The 25,132-nt window shown below is 37.4% G+C and overlaps 1 protein-coding gene across 1 annotated transcript in view; it reads right to left on the bottom strand.

The window, feature by feature from the left end:
• The window catches only part of LOC144451069 (triple functional domain protein-like), a 365,406-nt gene that overhangs the window by 44,762 nt on the left and 295,512 nt on the right, over positions 1 to 25,132 (bottom strand). The window contains exons 37-41 of the mRNA XM_078141839.1: positions 22,994 to 23,168; positions 22,249 to 22,315; positions 19,103 to 19,721; positions 17,327 to 17,571; positions 33 to 150 (exon numbers count right to left, since the gene is read on the bottom strand). Of these exons, the coding sequence (XP_077997965.1) occupies positions 33 to 150; positions 17,327 to 17,571; positions 19,103 to 19,721; positions 22,249 to 22,315; positions 22,994 to 23,168 (1,224 nt within the window). The remainder of the gene's footprint in view (positions 1 to 32; positions 151 to 17,326; positions 17,572 to 19,102; positions 19,722 to 22,248; positions 22,316 to 22,993; positions 23,169 to 25,132) is intronic.

Below are 25,132 nucleotides of genomic sequence, written 5' to 3'. Positions count from 1 at the left end.
TGATTGTGAACTTTGCCCCTACATGGACTCACCCTGACTGTGACCTTTGATCCATACATATCCAGTGAATCTGCTGACTTCCGCCTTGGCTCCAGGGCCTTTTTCAGTTTGTCCTTCTTTCCCCTACGAAACCTTAGTCCACGAGATTTTCTAAAAGAAAAGACAACAACGTCTTATCAATGGTCAACTTTACATGGTAAAACTGCTGGATGCTATATTTCATCAATATCTAGGTCACAAGTTGATGAGAAATACTAAATATCAACATTCCTATAAACAGCGCCCTCTGGAGTCAATTTGAACACATATTTAAGGTTTAATGGACAGCTTACAGAAACATACAAACAATTAGAGTGCATTTATACCTAATAGTAGTATGCTTTGTATATAGGCCATTTGTACATTACTAAGACTCATCCTTCACATTTGTAGATGACCCAGGCTTGTCCTTGACCTATGACCTTTGACGTCATTCAAAGTTTTTCATTCTAATTCATTTACTACTGCTATCATTGTTACTTTGAGACTATAGCATCATTTTATCAATGGTGGAAGCTTAGAGAGACTTTAGTATCATTTTATTAGTGGTGGAAACATAGAGAGATGAGGGACCGGTCAGTTTCTCCAGCCTGGGGGGGGGGGGGGGGAATTCTTAAATCTGGCCGACAAAAGTTACTGACCCCCTATCTGTAAAACCAGAAACAGGCTGACCCCCCTATCACTGAATTCTAAAACATGGTGACCCCCCCCCCCATATATATATATATATATATATATATATATATATATATATATATATATATATATATATATATATATATATATATATATATATATATATATATATATATATATATATATATATATATATATATATATATATATATATATATATATTAAAAATTTATTTAATTTTAGTTTATACAGAATATTTTCATAAGCCTGAACATTCCATTCCTCCTGGCATCTAGTTCACAAACCAGTGTTCAAATATGCTCACAGGAAATGTCAGAGGATGTACGTCATCACCAGATTACATGTGTATACGTAAGGGGAGCACAGGAAATTGTCAGAATGTTTGTACTATGCATAATTTTCTACTTAGGCTCCTTCTAGCCTCAGTCTAGTTCAAGCTGCGCTTGGAGAACATTGCTAAATTTGTCTCTGCCTACCGAGTCAATCCCACCCACCATCCCCATCACCACCTTCGTTTACTTGTTCTAAATCAGGCAGTTCTCTCAGACATGTTAATCGCATTTATTTATCCTTTCAACATGTGGTACTATACATGCCAGACATAACCTGTTCTAATGTAATTACCATTTGTTTTCCTGCAGATACTTTCTATCTGTTCTGTACATCTTCTTTGGTTACTCAGCACTACCACAGTGACGGGCCTTTTCCCCTTGTTCAATTACCCCAATACAGTTTACAGTCAGCTGAAAACTAATCAATCAGCTCATTTCGAATACAAATTCATTCACCTAGCTATGTCTGCCGGGTCCTCCCCAGGTAGCTAGGATAAGACACCTGCCGGGTCCTCCCCGGGTGCTCTTCTTGGCGTATTGTAAATTCTCCCCAGTACAAATTCAACCTAGCTATGTCTGCCGGGTCCTCCCCAGGTAGCTAGTATACAGACGCCTGCCGGGTCCTCCCCAGGTGCTCTTCTCGGCTTACTGCAAATTACCCCTGTACAATTCACCACCTAGCTATGTCTGCCGGGTCCTCCCCAGGTAGCTATGGTTACGACACCTGCCGGGTCCTCCCCGGGTGATCTTTTCGGTTTACTTATCTTTTACATTCAGGAGCACACATAGGACCTATCTGCCGGGACCTCCCCAGGTAGCCTATACTCCTTACACCTGCTGGTGATCTTCCCAGCTGCAAGTGGTGCTGAGTAGCCCTCAAGATAGCCAAAGATTGTGTATGTATTTCGTTATTGATTAACAAGTTAGTTTGTTACTAGGATATTAAAGCTCAAGTTTTTTTCTAGACGTACTTGCCAGTCTCACTACTTCATTCTACATTCACACAAGGACAGTAACACTAACAGGTACCCAATATGTGGGTATAAATATATATATATATATATATATATATATATATATATATATATATATATATATATATATATATATATATATATATAATATTCGCATGACAGGTATTTTTTGATCGTGACTCAGTGTGGACTGCTTGCCTGTATTCTGCTACTTTATCCTGGGTTAACACTATCATAATTATCATAATTATATATATATATATATATATATATATATATACACATATATATATATATATATATAATATTCGCATGACAGGTATTTTTTGATCGTGACTCAGTGTGGACTGCTTGCCTGTATTCTGCTACTTTATCCTGGGTTAACACTATCATAATTATCATAATTATATATATATATATATATATATATATATATATATACATATATATATATATATATATATATATATATAATATTCGCATGACAGGTATTTTTTGATCGTGACTCAGTGTGGACTGCTTGCCTGTGTTCTGCTACTTTATCCTGGGTTAACACTATCATAATTATCATAATTATTATTATTGACTACACAGGGTAAATATATTCGAAAAGGAGTCTAATAACATCTTGACAGTGAAAGGTAGGGGGATAGCTTGAGAAGGGAATATGTACATCTCTTATGGGGGTCCTAGTGTGTCCCCCCTTCGAAGCCCAGGAGGTTTTTTACCCTGAAAAGTCAATTTTGAGACTATTCAGACATTTTCAGAAAATAATTTCCAAGCTTTACAAGACAGCACCAACATGTAAAAAGCAACTACATGGGGTTGAAACACTTTGAAATATAGTTTGACAGCATCTTGACAGTAGGAGGGGAAGAGCTTGAGACTGGGATGTGTCCACCTCGTGTGGGGGTCCGAGGGGGTCTCCCTTCAGAAGCCTGGAGGATTTTTAGGCTATATTTAGGCTATTCAGACCCTTTCAAGCAATAACTTAATCCACATTTCACAAGGCAGCACCATCAAGTATCACAAACCAGAAACTATTCTTTATAACTTACATAGGGTTGAAATATGTTCTTAAAAAGTTAAATGGCATCATTATATACATGTAGTAAAGGTCAGCACATCTAATGGTAGTATCATTGGTAAGGGAGATTTGGAGTTTAAGGCAATTTTAGACTATCTTGGCAAACATTTCACATCTTTAAATGACAATATCATCTCAAATTAGAATAGGGTGAAAATATTTTTAAAAAAAGTTTAATACCATTATGACAGTAACAAGTCATTGAGAATGACATAGCCCCGCTATAATTGGGTTTTAAGGAATTATCACTACTCTGATCACGCAACAACATTTGTGAACCTATATATATTTGTGTGTGCTTGTTGGACATGGAATATGCCTCCAACAATAAAGGATTGGTTGGGTATGGGGGATCATATCACGATGAAAATGGAGTCTGAGTTATGGCTTTGGACATGGAAAATTAACAAACAAAATGGCTGCCAGGCAGCCATATTGGATCGTATCACGACGAAAATGGATATGCACATGTATGTCATAGAACACTGTCCTAATACCAACTCTAAATGAGATCTGTTCAAGCATGTCTGAGTTATGGCTTTGGACATGAAAATTCGCAAACAAAATGGCTGCCAGGCAGCCATATTGGATCGTATAACGAAAATGGATATGCACATGCATGTCATAGAACACTGTCCTAATATCAACTTTGAATGAGATCTGTTTAAGCATGTCTGAGTTATGGCTTTGGACATGGAAAATTCACAAACTAAATGGCTACCAGGCAGCCATATTGGATCGTATCATGACAACAATGAATATGCACATGTATGTCATAGAACACTGTCCTAATACCAACTTTGAATGAGATCTGTTAAAGCATGTCTGAGTTATGGCTCTAGACAGGGAAAATTCGCAAATAAAATGGTTGCTAGGCGGCCATATTGGATCGTATCATAAAACAAATTGACGTGCATATGTATGCCATAGTATGTTGCCCCTGTACCAAGTTTGAAAATAATCGGTCCAGGCATCTCCAGGAAACAGCTGCGGACAGACGGACGGACGGACGGACGGACGGACGGACGGAGGCACGGACAGACGGAACCCAATCCATAAGTCCCCGTTCCGGACTTCGTCCGCGGGGACTAACAATGTTGTTGGTGCATCTGTTTGTTGGTTGAATGTATGAGTGACCTCTGATGGGGGAGAGGGAGTCCCTGGGGGTTTTCCCCCTGGCAGGTCTGGAGTTTTTTGCTTCTATTAAGGTAATGTTTAGGTTATTCATAGCCTCTCAGGTAATATTTCCAAGCTTTGAAAAGCTAACGTCAGTGTAATTTTTAAATGAGTTTCCCATGTCACATAAAAATGGGCCCGCAACATAGGGGCATTAATATTGCATGTATAGTAAAGTCATTGGTATGTTATAGAACTTTAGGTGGTCATACCTAGTGTATAATAGAAACTGGAATCTGATGAGATGTGGTGATTTGTAGTGTCTATAACGCGTAGTGTCCGAAATAGAAAGTGTATTAATCCCTTCTGACAAGTTCATACTGACGAGTAGAACAATTTAGATTAACTTCTTTTATAAACTCTCTATGAAGATTACATTACGAAACCTTCAAGTTCATTTTTGTCCCAAAGTGCAATATAAGTGAAGCATTGATTGTGAAACAGCCAAGCATTTACATGACATGTTCCGTAACTAGTGTGGTAGCTAGGTAATACATGTATATGTATATGTATAGTTATGTTTGAACTAATAAGTAATATTAAAGAATTCATGTAAGAAACAGGGATGAAAACAAATATTTACATGTACCACATTTCAGACAAGGCTATATGCCATTGTAGAAAAAGGATTTTTTCTTCCATCACAATCCAAAACATAATGACCCCCCCCCCCCCCCCCCAAAGAAACTGACCGTTCCCTTATAGCATCATTTTATCAATGGTGGAAACGTAGACATCATTTTATCACTGGTGGAATCTTAGAGAAACTTAAATATCATTTTATCAATGGTGGAAACTTAGAGAGACTTTAGTATCATGTTATCAATGATGGAAATGTGAAAATCTGTCAATGCTTAGTCTGTTACTATGCTGTGGAGATACTTCCTAGCCATATAGCCTGTTTACTGTGCTGTCAAGATACATTGTTAGCTGGTCGTACCTCCTAACCCTAGTCTGTTTACTGTGCTGTCAAGATACATTGTTAGCTGGTCGTACCTCCTAACCCTATTCTGTTACTGTACTGTTGAGATACATTGTTAGCTGGTCATACCTCCTAACCCTAGTCTGTTTACTGTGCTGTCAAGATACATTGTTAGCTGGTCGTACCTCCTAACCCTAGTCTGTTACTGTACTGTTGAGATACATTGTTAGCTGGTCATACCTCCTAACCCTAGTCTGTTTACTGTACTGTCAAGATACATTGTTAGCTGGTCATACCTCCTAACCCTAGTCTGTTTACTGTACTGTCAAGATACATTGTTAGCTGGTCATACCTCCTAACCCTAGACTGTTTACTGTACTGTCAAGATACATTGTTAGCTGGTCATACCTCCTAACCCTAGTCTGTTTACTGTACTGTCAAGATACATTGTTAGCTGGTCATACCTCCTAACCCTAGTCTGTTTACTGTACTGTCAAGATACATTGTTAGCTGGTCATACCTCCTAACCTTAGTCTGTTACTGTACTGTCAAGATACATTGGTAGCTGGTCGTACCTCCTAACCCTAGTCTGTTTACTGTACTGTCGAGATATTGTTAGCTGGTCATACCTCCTAACCCTAGTCTGTTACTGTACTGTCAAGATACATTGTTAGCTGGTCGTACCTCCTAACTCTAGTCTGTTACTGTACTGTAGCTGTTAGCTTGTTGTACCTTCTAACTCTAGTCTGTTACTGTACTGTAGCCGTTAGCTGGTCGTACCTCCTAACTCTAGTCTGTTACTGTACTGTAGCTGTTAGCTGGTTGTACCTTCTAACTCTAGTCTGTTACTGTACTGTAGCTGTTAGCTGGTCGTACCTCCTAACCCTAGTCTGTTTACTGTACTGTCGAGATACATTGTTAGCTGGTCGTACCTCCTAACCCTAGTCTGTTTACTGTACTGTCGAGATATTGTTAGCTGGTTGTACCTCCTAACCCTAGTCTGTTTACTGTACGGTCAAGATACATTGTTAGCTGGTCATACCTCCTAACCCTTGTCTGCTACTGTACTGTAGCTGTTAGCTGGCCGTACCTCCTAACCCTTGTCTGTTTACTGTACTGTCGAGATACCGGTACATTGTTAGCTTGTCGTACCTCCTAACCCTAGTCTGTTTACTGTACTGTCAAGATACATTGTTAGCTGGTCGTACCTCCTAACCCTAGTCTGTTACTGTACTGTCAAGATACATTGTTAGCTGGTCATATCTCCAAACCCTAGTCTGTTTACTGTACTGTCAAGATACATTGTTAGCTGGTCGTACCTCCTAACCCTAGTCTGTTTACTGTACTGTCAAGATACATTGTTAGCTGGTCGTACCTCCTAACTCTAGTCTGTTACTGTACTGTAGCTGTTAGCTGGTTGTACCTTCTAACTCTAGTCTGTTACTGTACTGTAGCTGTTAGCTGGTCGTACCTCCTAACTCTAGTCTGTTACTGTACTGTAGCTGTTAGCTGGTTGTACCTTCTAACTCTAGTCTGTTACTGTACTGTAGCTGTTAGCTGGTCGTACCTCCTAACCCTAGTCTGTTTACTGTACTGTCGAGATACATTGTTAGCTGGTCGTACCTCCTAACCCTAGTCTGTTTACTGTACTGTCAAGATACATTGTTAGCTGGTCGTACCTCCTAACCCTAGTCTGTTACTGTGCTGTCCAGATACATTGTTAGCTGGTCATACCTCCTAACCCTAGTCTGTTACTGTACTGTCAAGATACATTGGTAGCTGGTCGTACCTCCTAACCCTAGTCTATTTACTGTGCTGTCAAGACACATTGTTAGTTGGTCATACCTCCTAACCCTAGTCTGTTTACTGTACTGTCAAGATACATTTTAGCTGGTCATACCTCCTAACCCTAGTCTGTTTACTGTACTGTCGAGATATTGTTAGCTGGTCGTACCTCCTAACCCTAGTCTGTTTACTGTGCTGTCAAGATAATTGTTAGTTGGTTGTACCTCCTAACCCTAGTCTGTTTACTATACTGTCAAGATACATTTTAGCTGGGCATACCTCCTAACCCTAGTCTGTTTACTGTGCTGTCCAGATACATTGTTAGCTGGTCGTACCTCCTAACCCTAGTCTGTTTACTGTACTGTCAAGATACATTGTTAGCTGGTCATACCTCCTAACCCTAGTTTGTTTACTGTACTGTCAAGATACATTGTTCGCTGGTCGTACCTCCTAACCCTAGTCTGTTTACTGTGCTGTCAAGATACATTGTTAGCTGGTCGTACCTCCTAACCCTAGTCTGTTTACTGTGCTGTCAAGATACATTGTTAGTTGGTCGTACCTCCTAACCCTAGTCTGTTTACTGTACTGTCGAGATATTGTTAGCTGGTCGTACCTCCTAACCCTAGTCTGTTTACTGTGCTGTCAAGATACATTGTTAGTTGGTCGTACCTCCTAACCCTAGTCTGTTTACTGTACTGTCGAGATATTGTTAGCTGGTCGTACCTCCTAACCCTAGTCTGTTTACTGTACTGTCAAGATACATTTTAGCTGGTCGTACCTCCTAACCCTAGTCTGTTTACTGTACTGTCAAGATACATTGTTAGCTGGTCGTACCTCCTAACCCTAGTCTGTTTACTGTGCTGTCAATTGCAAGATAAATTGTTAGCTGGTCGTACCTCCTAACCCTAGTCTGTTTACTGTACTGTCAAGATACATTGTTAGCTGGTCATACCTCCTAACCCTAGTCTGTTTACTGTACTGTCAAGATACATTGTTAGCTGGTCGTACCTCCTAACCCTAGTCCGTTACTGTACTGTTGAGATACATTGTTAGCTGGTCATACCTCCTAACCCTAGTCTGTTTACTGTGCTGTCAAAATACATTGTTAGTTGGTCGTACCTCCTAACCCTAGTCTGTTTACTCTACTGTCAAGATACATTGTTAGCTGGTCGTACCTCCTAACCCTAGTCTGTTTACTGTACTGTAGCTGTTAGCTGGTCGTACCTCCTAACTCTAGTCTGTTACTGTACTGTAGCTGTTAGCTGGCCGTACCTCTTAACCCTAGTCTGTTTACTGTGCTGTCAAGCTACATTGTTAGCTGGTCGTACCTCCTAACCCTAGTCTGTTTACTGTACTGTCAAGATACATTGTTAGCTGGTCGTACCTCCTAACCCCAGTCTGTTTACTGTGCTGTCAAGATACATTGTTTGCTGGTCGTACCTCCTAACCCTAGTCTGTTTACTGTGCTGTCAAGATACATTGTTAGCTGGTCATACCTCCTAATCCTAGTCTGTTACTGTACTGTCAAGATACATTGTTAGCTGGTCATACCTCCTAATCCTAGTCTGTTACTGTACTGTCAAGATATATTGTTAGCTGCTCGTACCTCCTAACCCTAGTCTGTTTACTGTACTGTCAAGATACATTGTTAGCTGGTCGTACCTCCTAACCCTAGTCTGTTTATTGTACTGTCGAGATACATTGTTAGCTGGTTGTACCTCCTAACCCTAGTCTGTTTACTGTACTGTCAAGATACATTGTTAGCTGGTTGTACCTCCTAACCCTAGTCTGTTTACTGTACTGTCAAGATACATTGTTAGCTGGTCCTACCTCTTAATCCTAGTCTGTTTACTGTACTGTCAAGATACATTGTTAGCTGCTCGTACCTCCTAACCCCAGTCTGTTTACTGTACTGTCGAGATACATTGTTAGCTGGTTGTACCTCCTAACCCTAGTCTGTTTACTGTACTGTCAAGATACATTGTTAGCTGGTCGTACCTCCTAACCCTAGTCTGTTTACTGTACTGTCAAGATACATTGTTAGCTGGTCGTACCTCCTAACCCCAGTCTGTTTACTGTACTGTCAAGATACATTGTTAGCTGGTCGTACCTCCTAACCCTAGTCTGTTACTGTGCTGTCAAGATACATTGTTAGTTGGTCGTACCTCCTAACCCCAGTCTGTTTACTGTACTGTCGAGATACATTGTTAGCTGGTCGTACCTCCTAACCCTAGTCTGTTTACTGTGCTGTCAAGATACATTGTTAGCTGGTCGTACCTCCTAACCCCAGTCTGTTTACTGTACTGTCAAGATACATTGTTAGCTGGTCGTACCTCCTAACCCTAGTCTGTTACTGTGCTGTCAAGATACATTGTTAGTTGGTCGTACCTCCTAACCCCAGTCTGTTTACTGTACTGTCAAGATACATTGTTAGCTGGTCGTACCTCCTAACCCCAGTCTGTTTACTGTACTGTCAAGATACATTGTTAGCTGGTCGTACCTCCTAATCCTAGTCTGTTACTGTGCTGTCAAGATACATTGTTAGTTGGTCGTACCTCCTAACCCTAGTCTGTTTACTCTACTGTCAAGATACATTGTTAGCTGGTCGTACCTCCTAACCCTTGTAGATTTTTGCTTGTAATGATATACAATGTCAAACCTGATAATAACGAAAATGAAAATGTTCACCCAATAGCTAGCCTGGTTGATGACAGCATGCAGTCCCTTCAACCATGTCAACTTCTCAGACTGTCATTATTCAAACGAATTAATATGTTTATGTGGTAATTTACATGTTATTTATAAATTATGTAAATTTAACCATATGGGTGCTGGATAACCATGATAACAATGTTTGGGGCTGTTACTACATGAAATTTTTCACTACAATACCAAACAATACAGTCACAGAACAAACTGACAACACACTATCCATTCACTACAATACCAAACAATACAGTCACAGAACAAACTGACAACACACTATCCATTCACTACAATACCAAACAATACAGTCACAGAACAAACTGACAACACACTATCCATTCACTACAATACCAAACAATACAGTCCCAGAACAAACTGACAACACACTACCTGTTTATCTTTAAGCAATGCCATGCATACAAACAATTGACATACAAATCAACTCTCTGCTATTTAAAAAAAATAACGCTGATGATGTTGTAGCACAACAGTACTGTTTTTAAAAATGTTTATACATATGCTAGTCCATGCTAACAATAGGTGTTCATTTGCTGAATGACTATCCAGTTGCCTATCCAACCATGCATGTTGCCATCTTTACGATATATGCTACCTTTTGACTGTTGCTATGGGCGTGGTCATGTTGTTAGATAGATATATTTGCATACATTTTTATATGTTTTTGTTCACTTGTGTATGAATTCCTGATATTATCTATGCAATATACATGATCATTTGGCTGTTGCTAGCTATGGGCGTGGTCATGGTTACTAGGGTATTTGCATACATTTTTTGAATGTTAATTCATTTGTCTTTCTATTCCTGTTGTTTTCTTTGCAATATATGTGATTATTTGGCTGTTGCTATGGGCGTGGTCTTGTTGCTAGGCAAATTTACATATATTTTTTGAATGTTTATTCAACAGTCTATTAATCGATGTTATCTTTGTGAAATACACGACCGTTTGGCTGTTGCTTTGGGCATGGTCATGGTTGCTAGGGTATTTGCATACAATTTTTGAATGTTTACTCACTTGCCTACCAGATGATGTTGTTATTTGACCAAAATATACTGCCATTTGGTTGTTGCTAAGGGCTTGGTCATGGTTGTTAGGGCCAATTTTGTCAAAATGTTTTTGAAGAAAATCTGCAGAATAATACTTTAAGAAACATCTCACCAAGTTCCAGTCTCATTGACCAAGTACTTTTTGAGATATAAATTTTTGACCAAAATTTACGTTTACACCTAATTTGCATATTACTGATGAGATCATTATACGCTTAATAGTTCTTCATCTGTACACCCACAGATGCATCCCTCTTAAATTTCAGCCCAATCTGTGTCATGAACAAATCTTAATTTATTCACATCTATGAATGGACCACTTAAATTTCATGCCAATCTGCCCAGTAGTATTGGAGTTTAAGTTTTTTGACCAAAAATCAAATTTTTTGACCCAAAACCCACTTCTCTGATGCAGTCACTTTCGATTGAACAATTTCCGAACTAGACACCAGAAGTAACATGACCACCAAATATCATAGCATGTTCAAGCATGACTGAGTTAAGGCTTTGGACATGGACAATTCGCAAACAAAATGGCTGCCAGGCAGCCATATTGGATCGTATCACGACAACAACGAATATGCACATGTATGTAATAGAAAACTGTCCAAATACCAACTTTGAATGAGACCTGTTCAAGCATGTCTGAGTTATGGCTTTGGACAGGGAAAATTTGCAAACAAAATAGCTGCTAGGTGGCCATATTGGATCGTGTCATGAAACAAATTGATGTGCATATGTATGCTATAGTATGTTGTTCCTGTGCCAAGTTTGAAAAAAATCGGTCCAGGCATCTCCAAGAAACGGCTCTAGATGAACGGACAGACGGACGGAACCCAATCCATAAGTCCAGCGGGGACTAAAAACATTACAGTGAAACAAGCTAAGACATAAAATAACGAATTTGAATCTTTAAAATGCCTTCCCATACCTTAGGAAAGGAAATATCAACATTTGGAGTACAAAAAACCTGTAGGAGTATGTAATGAAATAAGTTGTTGACATGGTGTAATTTCTTTCAAGTCCAATACAAGTGAGATACAAATACTGATTAGGCCTGACTGGGTGGCTACTATTAAAAGGGCTTCACTATGTGTAATTAATTATAGACATTATCATTAATGTATGCAAACCACGCCCACCAAAAACTAATCAGTGCTAAGTTACAGCCTGACATGACAATGCCACATAGTAAATTGCAAAACATTTGCTTCAGTATTTTTTGAGATCAGTGGAACAAAATTTCTGCAGACAGACAGACAGACACACACACACACACACAGACAGAGAGACAGAGAGACAGACAGACAGACATTGCCATGACATTACCTCCCATACAGGAGCTAAAAATGTACCTACCCCACCAATTTTAAAATATAATCGGAACCACACAATTTTTGTTGTTTACACCTAACTGTTTTTTTTTCCTGCTATCATTTTTTTCTTTTTGTACAAAAAAATGAAAAATAAATATCTAAATAAAATAAAATGACTACAATGTTCATGGAAGAGCTGACTTCAAATGACGAGAAATCACAATAAGCAATGAAGTGACGTGATTACAATTACCAGGTATTGTGGCCAACTTTGAACAAAATGCATCCAAAAGAGCAGAAATGTTGACATATGTTGTGGTATGACACTATAAAGATATTTACAAATCTCATCATTTCATATCTAGATAATGTGACTGAACTCTGCCACAAGGAAGTGCAATTTGGGTAAAACTGACACTAACTTAAAGTAACGATTTTAATGACTTCTGATTTTTCACTATTTGCATGTTCCTTGTATGACTTAGATTTAGTTGAGGTGTCTCGATAAATTTCCAATAATTTTCCATAACATTTTTTTCCATGTTTACTCCAGATTTTTAATATTTGAAAAGGATCAGAAGTTCATTTCATATCTTAGTAAATTGTATTTCTAGTAAATGAATGTCTTTTTATTACATAAATTTTGTAGAAATGAGGGTTTAGTGATGTAAGCCTGACCCTACCTTTCTAATTTGACAGCATCTAATGATGTCTAATAATGTCTTTGGTATATCTGGCAATTGTGTAAAATACCCCCAGTGGTCATTTTAAGAAAATCTGCAATTGCATTGCTCAACAAAAAGAAAGTGGGTTGTACATCCTAGGTAACATGCCCTTTCTTTGTACACATATGATGTCACAATAATACATAATACTTGCAAATAAATGCTGTAATAGAATGCATAGCTACAGATACAGAAACAACAAATCTATCACCATAGTAACAACAGCTGTTGCTATGGAAATGTACAAGAATTAATCACATACACAACCAGGCAGTATCTCCATATACGCATATGGAGCAAGCAAATTACCATGGCAACAAGCCAATGGCTACCTACCTTGGTTAGTATCCATATTATACTGTAACCATCAACTATCAACCCCTTCATTACCAAAATGTCAGTTTTTGAAATATTTTGTTTATATATGTCATGATTTGTGACAATACTGTATTAACAATGATGAAAATTAACACTGAAACAGACCAAAGATTTGTGGGGAAAAAATTTGGTCAACTGAATTTTGGCGAGACAGGTTGGTAATGATAGAGTTAGGGGGATAAGTAGTAAAGGCAATGTTATGTTTTCACGTAGAAATGACAATAATGACAGAAGTATGGTAGGATAACACAGAAATATATGCACATAAAAGAGACCTCCATGCAAAGCAAATCATGGGCATTAAAAAAAGGGGGAAAAGAAAAGCACTACACCACTACTTGTCTTTTTTTTAACTTGTAATTATTGGCATCTACTGTATTTACATGCAAGACAAGTATTCAAATCAAAGTCTTCATTTGAAATATCAAAATAGTGATTTTGACCTTGATCTTGGCAGTGAAAATTTGACAGCAGTCTGTGAAAAACTCAACATGCAGGAGAAAAGATTCTAAAAAAAGGGTCCTGCTCATGCTGTTTTTTTAATGTATGTTTTTAAAAAGAGGAAAAAACATAAGTGACAAGCTTTTCACAGAAAGATAAATTCACTTATCATGCATATATTTTATTTTACATAGAAACAAAATGTGTTTAAAAAACTATTTCATAACATACACAAACAGGAAAGATTTTACAAAGTAAAGTTTGTTTGTAGAGTCTGTCTAATCTTAGCAAGCAAGGTTGGACAGTTGAAATGAAGGACGCCCTCTTGTGGTGAGTCATCCAAAAAAATCCATCTCCATAGCCGCCTCCATCATAGGGTGACTGTTTCACACCAAAGTTTGCAAGGTAGACTATCTTTTATTATTGGTAAACAAGACCTGAAAAAATAGGCTAATTTTGGGAGATGTGATTTTCTGATTTTAAAATAGTTTCTTTTCTCCTGTTTTTGCATCACTAGACAAACTAAATCATTTTTATATGACAACATAAAATTTGTTTTCAATTTGCAATTTAAAAAGCAATTGATACTAAACTTGCACACAAGCTTGAAAAAGTTGGTGTCATACGTCATCTCCAAAATCAGCACTTTTTAAAAGGTCTAACAAATGAACACATTCAAAGAGATGGTAAAGTTTAAAGGAGTTTGAAATTTTATTATTCTGTTCAGAGACAGCCAATCTTTACTGCTCTCTTAAATGTTTTCTCATAAACTGTTGCCTGAAATTTCTTTTTGATAAACTAAGTTTGAAATAATTTTCACAATTTCTCCCATTTTATGTATTGTCAGTACTTTATCCATAATATTGTGAATTTTGCATGTTCATGTATTTGAAACCAAGGGGGATTAGAACATGCAGAACTCTCAAAGCACCGTATTAGATGTATTATATAAAATGACACATTTCATCTATCAATGTTGTCTTAACTGCCCTGCCATTCCTTTTTATCCAAACTGTTTCCAACATATTCAATAAAGGTGCAATGTCACTACTCATAAAAAAAACCTTATTTGTCGAGATCTATTCTAGGTGATTAAAAATCAAGTTTCTTGTCCAATTTGAGCCAGCCCATTGTGATGTGTACATTGTGTAAATGCTGTTTACAATTTAGAATACAGTATAGCAACTGCATTTTGACCTAGCTGCATTTTGACCTAGCTGTTGAAATTCAATAAAAGGGTCATAGGTCAAACCTAGGTCATGGGGTTCATAGCTTGACTACAATCAATATCAATTTGTATCTGTTTATAGTTTTCATTCAATCCTAACCTACATGTAGTTTGACATACACTGTCAGTGTCCCTAACCTACATGTAGTTTGACATACACTGTCAGTGTCCCTAACCTACATGTAGTTTGACATAGTGTCAGTGTCCCTAACCTACATGTAGTTTGACATAGTGTCAGTGTCCCTAACCTACATGTAGTTTGACATAGTGTCAGTGAAAACAAAAATATGAACCACAATACAAAGTCATAAATAAGGTAAAACTGGTTTGATATTTTTGTTTTACTCTGTACCTAATGAAATGTGTCATTTCTCTGCAAGTAACCTGCCATCCCTGTGCAAAATGGAATATCTTGATATAGTATTTACATTGTGATGTGGGAATGAACCAAATCACAAAATGAAGGGGATGACAGGGTACTCCGTGGACAAGAATTTAAATAGAGATTTACAGAAATTTATATCACATCGACACACCCCTTTCTTGTGCTCACAATGGTATGGGCTAATATACATTTGTGTGCATGGACTAAACTATTCTACAATACAGGGTGGAGGTTATACAAATAAGATACACACAGTGTAACAGATTTATCTTTGTAATTTTTTTCCTGATATTTTTATGCAAATTTGGTGCGTAGCAATTACATATAAACACACGAGACATCCAACAGAAATGTATATTTGTATTCTTTGTGTATTTTATAAACTGTAGGTAAGCAGTCTGTCAAATATCTCAGATATTAAACTAAGATAAAAGAGCCTCATATTTTCTTTCTTCTTAAAAGTTCACAAAAAATTCAAAATCAGCCATCCTTGTACTTCTCCATGTGCTAGATCTGTTTTCATTCTCAAGACTGTTCTTGGATGAGTGTCAAGTTTTCTTCACACAACTCTATGGAATTGAAGATGAGTTCCAAGATTACACCACACAACCTGTATGGTGCCTAGGAAGATCAGTGCCAAGTTTTCTACACATAACTTGTAAGTCCTGATTAAGCTCCAGTTTTCTCCACACAACTTTTATGGAATTTTTTTTACCTATGACACAATCCAGAAATTTCCAATATAGGTTTAACTTAATTTTAAAAAAAAGAAAGAACTAGTTTTGTCCAAAAACATGTAAACTGATATGCTTGTTATCTTGAAATTTTAAATTTCATAAAAACACATGCTAAGGTTAATGACACATGGATACCAGTAGTGTGGCAAAATATTAAATAAATTATCTGTACATCATCCAAATGATGACAAAGAGGAATGTATGCAATGACATATTCCAGTAAGCAAAACATTATACATAATATTTTTGTAAGACTGAATATTTCTGGAATGTGTCTGTAATGGTTACAATGTATTTAGATTTTAGACAGCTGGATATGTCTTGTTGGAGGCACACCTTCACAACATTGATGTTTTGATGTGGCAAAGTCCTTCAAGAACTGAATTTTGGATCTCAAGAATGGTTGTGAATATCACATACACTGGCATGGTCACCGACTATTCTGTTGATGTGGTTTCCGTTTGGTTAACACCCGACTTTCTTTAGAATGGTCCAGCCTTCTCATAGAAACTTTGGACAAACTCATTGCAGGTAAGTGTAGTTAGGTCAAATCAAGATATAAGTTGATGTAATTCTGATAAAAAGAACACTTCTTTCCTTTTATTCTTGTTTGAAAACTGGCTACAAACATCTCTGCCTGCTGCAGTAGTATGGGTAATTTGTGAGTTTATTTCACCGTGTTATTTCAGCATGAGACAGACAATGAAATCAACACTACCTGTCTCTTTTAAAAAACTTTGCACAAAGATGACTGGACACACCTTGTCAACTGGTGCACACAGGACTTACAGAACACACATGAAGCTCTGAGAGGTAGTTACTACATCTAGAGTGAAGCTGTTGTAACAGCTCTGAAAAAGTGATCTTATATTTGTCTACCTTTGTACATCTATTTGTGTGGGTATTTTTTGCGTCAAGCCAAGATGTATTGGAACCCTCTACTACGAATAAAACTACTCTGGAAAGTATACTCACTCTTGATATTGTGCATTTCTTACACTTTTCAATTTGTTGGCACAAAAAAGCCAAGAGACGGAAATACAATCTTGATTTTGACTTTTGCTTTTGCATGGAGGTCAAGTTGAGGGGACAGCTATATGTTAATAAGAGACAAGAACGGGTGATTGAGACTGACACATTGACAATGGACATTGAATTGAGTGTAGTTTTAACAGGACATGTATATACAGAGCTTGTATGGTTAGTTTGTTTAACAGTCAGTAATAAGAGCACAGCATTTTTCACTACTAGTACAGCCAATGGTATGTTCAGTAGTACTTCTGCAGTCTTTCATTCAATTATTTTTAAATTTTCATTTTCATTTTCAAAAAAAGAAGTTTGAATTGTGATGATTCAGTGTGTATATCCCTTACTTCATGGTATTGTTTGGTGATTCGCCTTCAAGTGGAACATTTTCCTTTTCCTGACCAAGGACGTATCCAGGAATCCATCCTTCTGCTGCTGGCGAGTCCTGATTGGCTGGTCTGTGCACTAAGTACATACTATGCTGATTGGTGGCTAGGATTTGTACAGTCTCTCCTTTGAGTACAGTGATTTCATCTTCTTTGACTGCCGAGTAACTCATGATGACACGAACATATGTTGCGTTAGGTTCCCCCTATAAAATGAACAATACACAGTTGAAACAATGTTGACAATATGATGAAATAAGTGTTTGTAGAAGACACAGCCTTTCAAATACTTGACTTCTATATGCATCACTGAATGGTGGTGGCATGACTCAAAAAAAAGTGGTGGCAATAAATAAATACCACAAAATGTCTGTGATATCTAGAATTAGCTTGACTTTTATCATTCACTCTGAAGGTCAAAGGTCAAAGGTTAAACGCCAAGATCATAAAGAAAGAAAGCACCTGATAATATGGGGGTAGTCACTTGAATGGAGTCTTTATGTATTAAAGGTTTTGAATTATTCATAAAATCTTGACATTTTACAAGAAATATGGCTACCATTCAGTCAAAGATTGTATGAACCCCAAAATTAAAGCTGGTGAATAGTATTCTTTTTGTGCATTACCTGTAAACCTGATTTAAAAGAAACTGACAACAAATAAATATGACAAAGTGTCTTGATTGCAAGAAATAACTTGATTTGATAACTGACCCAGTAGGTCAAGGTCTAAAAGGAGGCTTGCACCTGATAATATGGGGTAGACGCTTGAATAAAGTCTTACAGTATTACTGTAACAGTTTTTGAGTTATGCAGTAAATATTGATTTTTGACCACAGATACAGCTTCCATTTGGTAAAATTTTGGTATGTCGCAAAACAAAAGGACATACACATGCCCCATAAGATATGTCACCTTTGGGCTAGGTTTGATTGAAATCAGGTATTCCATGGCTGAGAGATAACATATTATGGAGGGACAGATGGACAGATGAAAAGAGCCCATCATAATGATAACAAAGTTAGTAGAGGACCAATTAACCTAATAAAACATGTACAACTATAATCATCATATATTTATAAATTGTACAAAAGTTTTTAAAACATTATGCTCACTATACTTTGATCTATTAAACAATTTGGGATATCAACAGATGGTTACATTTGCTTTAACAGCAAGTAGAATACTACAGGAATATTTTACTCTGAAGCTAAAATTATTCCCCAAATTTATAAACTCGATCAGCTTATGCCACATAAATTGATGTTGTTTTTAAAGTGTGGTTTGAATCTTTATCAACGGTCATCAGCCATGGCAGCCCTCTGAGTCATACTCAATTCCTAGGATTATGTTTTAGAAAATACCCTTGCACCAGTATTGTCAATCTGTAACATCACCATCATACAGGGTGAAGTTGACTGGCTGGAATGTTCCACATGACTTGAGACACACCTGGAATTTGCATCAATGGTAAAATGCTCAATATGTACACCTGACACACACACTTCATACCTAGTATAGTAGAAGGCAGAAAGTCTGGTGGTGCATGCAAACCTACCCCTAGTAATATTCATCAATTTAAGTCTGGTGGCACATGCATACTTACCCCTAGTAATATTCAGCATCTCTGGTGGTACATGCATACCTACCCCAAGTAGAAGCAGAAAGTCCGGTGGTACATCCATACCTACCCCAAATAGATGTTCAGCTAGTCTGGTGGTGCATGCATAATACTTACTGTTGTATGATCCTCTTGTTCTGTGCTGGAAGTAGACGTGTAACTTAGTCTGTTTTCAAACGATGCACTGCTATGTCTTTTTGCGTCCTCATGTTCCTGAGTCCTTATCCTCACTGGTGAGGATTCAATGGAACCTCTTCCTGTTGGTTTTGGCGAGGAGTCCCGTGGCACTGGGGACAGACACGGACTCTCATTTTTTGGTTTCCTAAATGACTGCATAATTCCTTCAAGGAATTTCCTTTTAACTGTTGGTGAACTTGACGTTTTCTCAGTCTGCAGAGAGTTTTTTCGTACTTCGCCACCAACTTTCAATTTGTCAGTCTTAATGAGATGTTGTTCATCACTGGGCACAGACTTGCGTCCCTCAGCAATTTTCTTTGATGTTGGAGGTATAACTCCACTGTCTTTCAGTTCATTTATGGTAATTCCTGCAGGCATTGTTTGATGCCGTCTGTGTTCCTTTTGTTGTTTTTCAGCCTTCCCTGTCCTAGCTGGTGATCCCTTTTTGTGGATTTTCTTGGTTGCTCCTGTGGAATGAGAGTCTGTTTTCCTTAAGGCTCCTGTCTCTGTAGCTGGTTGTGACGCTGACCTAGTATGACCCGGTGGAACCATGTCCAGGCTGTATTTAAAACACACCAAATAAGTATGACTGGGTCATTTAGGTAGAACCATGTCTAGACTGTGTGTGACACATATCACATTATATCTAGTATGACTAGTTTGAACCATGTCCACACTGTGTGTGACACATATCACATTATATCTAGTATGACTAGTTTGAACCATGTCTAGACTGTGTGTGGCACATATCACATTATATCTAGTATGACTAGTTTGAACCATGTCTAGACTGTGTGTGGCACATATCACATTATATCTAGTATGACTAGTTTGAACCATGTCCACACTGTGTGTGGCACATATCACATTATATCTAGTATGACTAGTTTGAACCATGTCCACACTGTGTGTGACACATATCACATTATATCTAGTATGACTAGTTTGAACCATGCCCACACTGTGTGTGACACATATCACATTATATCTAGTATGACTAGTTTGAACCATGTCCACACTGTGTGTGACACATATCACATTATATCTAGTATGACTAGTTTGAACCATGTCTATACTGTGTGTGACACATATCACATTATATCTAGTATGACTAGTTTGAACCATGTCCACACTGTGTGTGACACATATCACATTATATCTAGTATGACTAGTTTGAACCATGTCTATACTGTGTGTGACACATATCACATTATATCTAGTATGACTAGTTTGAACCATGTCCACACTGTGTGTGACACATATCACATTATATCTAGTATGACTAGTTTGAACCATGTCCACACTGTGTGTGGCACATATCACATTATATCTAGTATGACTAGTTTGAACCATGCCTATACTGTGTGTGACACATATCACATTATATCTAGTATGACTAGTTTGAACCATGTCCACACTGTGTGTGGCACATATCACATTATATCTAGTATGACTAGTTTGAACCATGTCCACATTGTGTGTGACACATATCACATTATATCTAGTATGACTAGTTTGAACCATGTCTATACTGTGTGTGACACATATCACATTATATCTAGTATGACTAGTTTGAACCATGTCTATACTGTGTGTGGCACATATCACATTATATCTAGTATGACTAGTTTGAACCATGTCCACACTGTGTGTGGCACATATCACATTATATCTAGTATGACTAGTTTGAACGATGTCCACATTGTGTGTGACACATATCACATTATATCTAGTATGACTAGTTTGAACCATGTCTATACTGTGTGTGACACATATCACATTATATCTAGTATGACTAGTTTGAACCATGTTTATACTGTGTGTGGCACATATCACATTATATCTAGTATGACTAGTTTGAACCATGTCTATACTGTGTGTGGCACATATCACATTATATCTAGTTTGACTAGTTTGAACCATGTCTAGACTGTGTGTGGCACATATCACATTATATCTAGTATGACTAGTTTGAACCATGTCTATACTGTGTGTGACACATATCACATTATATCTAGTATGACTAGTTTGAACCATGTCTATACTGTGTGTGACACATATCACATTATATCTAGTATGACTAGTTTGAACCATGTCCATACTGTGTGTGGCACATATCACATTATATCTAGTATGACTAGTTTGAACCATGTCCATACTGTGTGTGGCACATATCACATTATATCTAGTATGACTAGTTTGAACCATGTCTATACTGTGTGTGGCACATATCACATTATATCTAGTATGACTAGTTTGAACCATGTCTATACTGTGTGTGGCACATATCACATTATATCTAGTATGACTAGTTTGAACCATGTCTATACTGTGTGTGACACATATCACATTATATCTAGTATGACTAGTTTGAACCATGTCCATACTGTGTGTGACACATATCACATTATATCTAGTATGACTAGTTTGAACCATGTCCATACTGTGTGTGGCACATATCACATTATATCTAGTATGACTAGTTTGAACCATGTCCATACTGTGTGTGGCACATATCACATTATATCTAGTATGACTAGTTTGAACCATGTCTATACTGTGTGTGGCACATATCACATTATATCTAGTATGACTAGTTTGAACCATGTCTATACTGTGTGTGGCACATATCACATTATATCTAGTATGACTAGTTTGAACCATGTCTATACTGTGTGTGGCACATATCACATTATATCTAGTATGACTAGTTTGAACCATGTCCATACTGTGTGTGGCACATATCACATTATATCTAGTATGACTAGTTTGAACCATGTCTATACTGTGTGTGGCACATATCACATTATATCTCTGTATTCACTGAGTGGCGGTTAACATATAATATCAATTAGACAATGTATGTTACACCAAGACTTGTTAGTCTGTTGATCCAAGGCCATGTTTTCCAATGATAACAGCCAGCATTTCATTGGATACAGTCTGCAACAATTATTTACCTATCAACCTGTATGAATGTCTTGGCAGTGCTTGTTTCAGTATTCACCACGATTGCAACTGATTTAACTTAAACTTTCCACTACCACTGTATACCCAAAATGACCTTATTTATCATCTTTACTCACCCTAGTCCCAAACTATTTCTGCTTCCTCCTTCAAGTTCTTTCTGGTATTCAATTGGCGACTGGAGAGCTGGAAAATGTTTGGAAAAAAGTTGCCCAATGGATTGTTAGTTGTTGATCATATGCAAAGCCGATGTCTACCAGATGTAAACTGAAAGTGCTCCCTTGTCTTAGTTTCTCAATATAGTAATTTGATAAATATGCATTCAATTCAAGTACTATTATCATTTTTCCTGCTACACAGCTCATTTTTCCTGCTCCACCAGGTTATATACAGAATTTTACTTTGCTGTAGAAACCTCCTTGAGTACTCTCTTTACACCAATATTACAAGGTTCTGTATAATTTGTCTTTTATCATATTGTACATGTATACTGGAATTGTGTGATGGTTTTGTTGTGATCATTCAAATGTCCAAACTTTTATGTGGTTTGCATAGTTTACTTTTGTTGATTAACTTAGTTCAATATATTTGACTTCTGTCTAGGAGCTGTGTGGCAGGAAAAATGATAATAGTACTTGAAAATTTTGTCTTACCGTCAGCTTCTAATTAACACCCTGAATGACTCATTAAAATTAAAGGCTACATCAACAAGCTTTATAGGACATGTGTACTTTGTTACAATCAATGTACATACCATGCAATCACAAACAAAATGAATACCACCCTCTGGTTGAATAGGAAATTTTAAAGGCTCATTTGTGCTCCAATGAACATCTGTTGAGATGGACAATTTTCATGTCTTACCTCTGAGAAAGTTCTGTTGTTTATCAAGAAGTTCTCCAACTTCCTTTAGCCACTGTTGTTTACTTTCTTCTGAGACACACTGTATAACAAATGTTTCAGAGCCGTTCTTTGTGCGTGCTGTCAGACGGAATTTGAGTGGGTCATCTTTGATATCTTGTAGTGACATTGTATTTACCTATTAAAAATAATCAAGCTACATTTTACTGGCTTTTATTGGTCAAGTCTCCAGGCAATCAATTTCTGACTATGTTTACATGTCTGTAGGCTTTCTTGAGATGGAGTCGAAATGCTACATGTATCACAATAAAGCATTTCCCGTCTCGCGGCAGATCTCGCGAGATATGCAAATAACCTAGCAACGGTTGCTACGGAGGTCAAGCTTTGCGGAGTGGCCATGTTGTTCACATGAAAGTCAATGCATTAGTCTGAAAAAAATACTACCGTTTTTGACCATCTACAATCGTAAGTCATCATGGAAGACATTGAAAAATTGAAAATACACAAACTAAAGAGCATGTTACGAAAATATGGCATGTCAACAACAAGTTAAAAGAAGGATACGTCAGTGTCACACCGTCATTATATTTCCGAACTGACTGTCATTTCTGGGAATACATTGTCAGTGCCAAACTTATGCAACATACTAGATGGCTATAATATTTCAATCTTGAGAAATGGTAATTAATGACAAGCAAAATCGAGTAGTTGATTATTAGTACACATGTACATGGTGGAAACATTTCCCGTCACCAATATTCAATATAAGTATATTAGAATGCAATGCACATGAAGTGTGGTGTAGTACTACACATCCACCGGCCGTAAGCCCTTATGAACCGTTGACATTTACACTGTTGACAAATACGGACGAAAGCTAAAAGTCTTACACATTTTTAGAGTGCTAATGTCCCGTTTTGGTCCTAGAGTTCAGAATTGAAAAGTTCTAAATTATCGTCACAGGTCGGGAAATCATAGTCAGTTCCTGACAATCGTATTCCGATTTTGCCATATGTTATCTTCATACAATACCTGCCAGTCTAGTTCCAGACGACCGAATTCCCATTTTACCCTACCTTAAAAACGTAGAGTAAAATCGGAATACGGTCGTCAGGAACTAGACTAGTACTGTATGAAGATAACTTAGAGTAAAATCGGAATACAGTCGTTAGGAACTAGAATAGGGAATCACCGGGGATGCGTGAAACACGTGTATGTGTCAGCCATGTTTATACTTGAGTTCGATGAACATGTTGTAGAACTCATAGTCGAAATTCGTAAACTAAAACAACATAGTATCTCTAAATTTTAATTTTAAATACATATATATAGCTCATTTATAAATTTATATGATAAAATCAAAGACAGTGAAAAAAAATTCTCAACCGTTTTCAAAGTTTTTAGCGGACCCTGATGAATTTAGCTGACGAATTACAGACTAAGAATTACATCATTGCCAACTATTAACGGCACGTTACAGTAAAGTGATCCCATACACTTTGTTGTGTTGGTTTTTAGACGACGCTACGCGACGTATAAAAAGTCTATGAAAAAGTTATGACATTGTATCAAATTTTAGACGTTGTTTAAAAATAGGATACAATATTCGCGACCTGACATGCAAGTTTTCAACCATAGCCTGCGATCCTCGAGTGGATCCAACTCTAATATTTTCAAGTTCATGTTAAAACTGATTTTAAAGGTAACACTGTCAATCTCAACCGCTCTTCATCTGCGCCCAGACGGCCAAAAATCACTGTCACGTCTGACGGCTAGTTATGAATCCCCAGCCGGCGAATTTTACATACGCACATCGTTTTTACAACCATATTTTAAAAGTTTGCTTCCCTTGATCTATCATACATACTGCACTGTACGTACGATGACGTCGAGAACAATGGTGTTGCTAAGCGGTTGACAATTCAGCTTGACCACCCGAATGTGGTTGCTATGCACTCAATGGCGTCTCCCGCGAGACGGATAATGGTCTATTATGTGTGCATCCTGTCATGGGTAAGATTTATTTTAAAATTAAATATACTGCAAGTATTAACTGAATACAAAATCTTTCCTAAAAATCATGTCAATGACATTATTTTTATGCTGACCTTTGCCCTCTATTTGTACTGACCTTTGCCCTCT

Source organism: Glandiceps talaboti, chromosome 20, assembly GCF_964340395.1.
Source record: "Glandiceps talaboti chromosome 20, keGlaTala1.1, whole genome shotgun sequence".
NCBI lineage: Eukaryota > Metazoa > Hemichordata > Enteropneusta > Spengelidae > Glandiceps > Glandiceps talaboti.
This window is presented reverse-complemented; position numbering and strand designations above follow the sequence as displayed.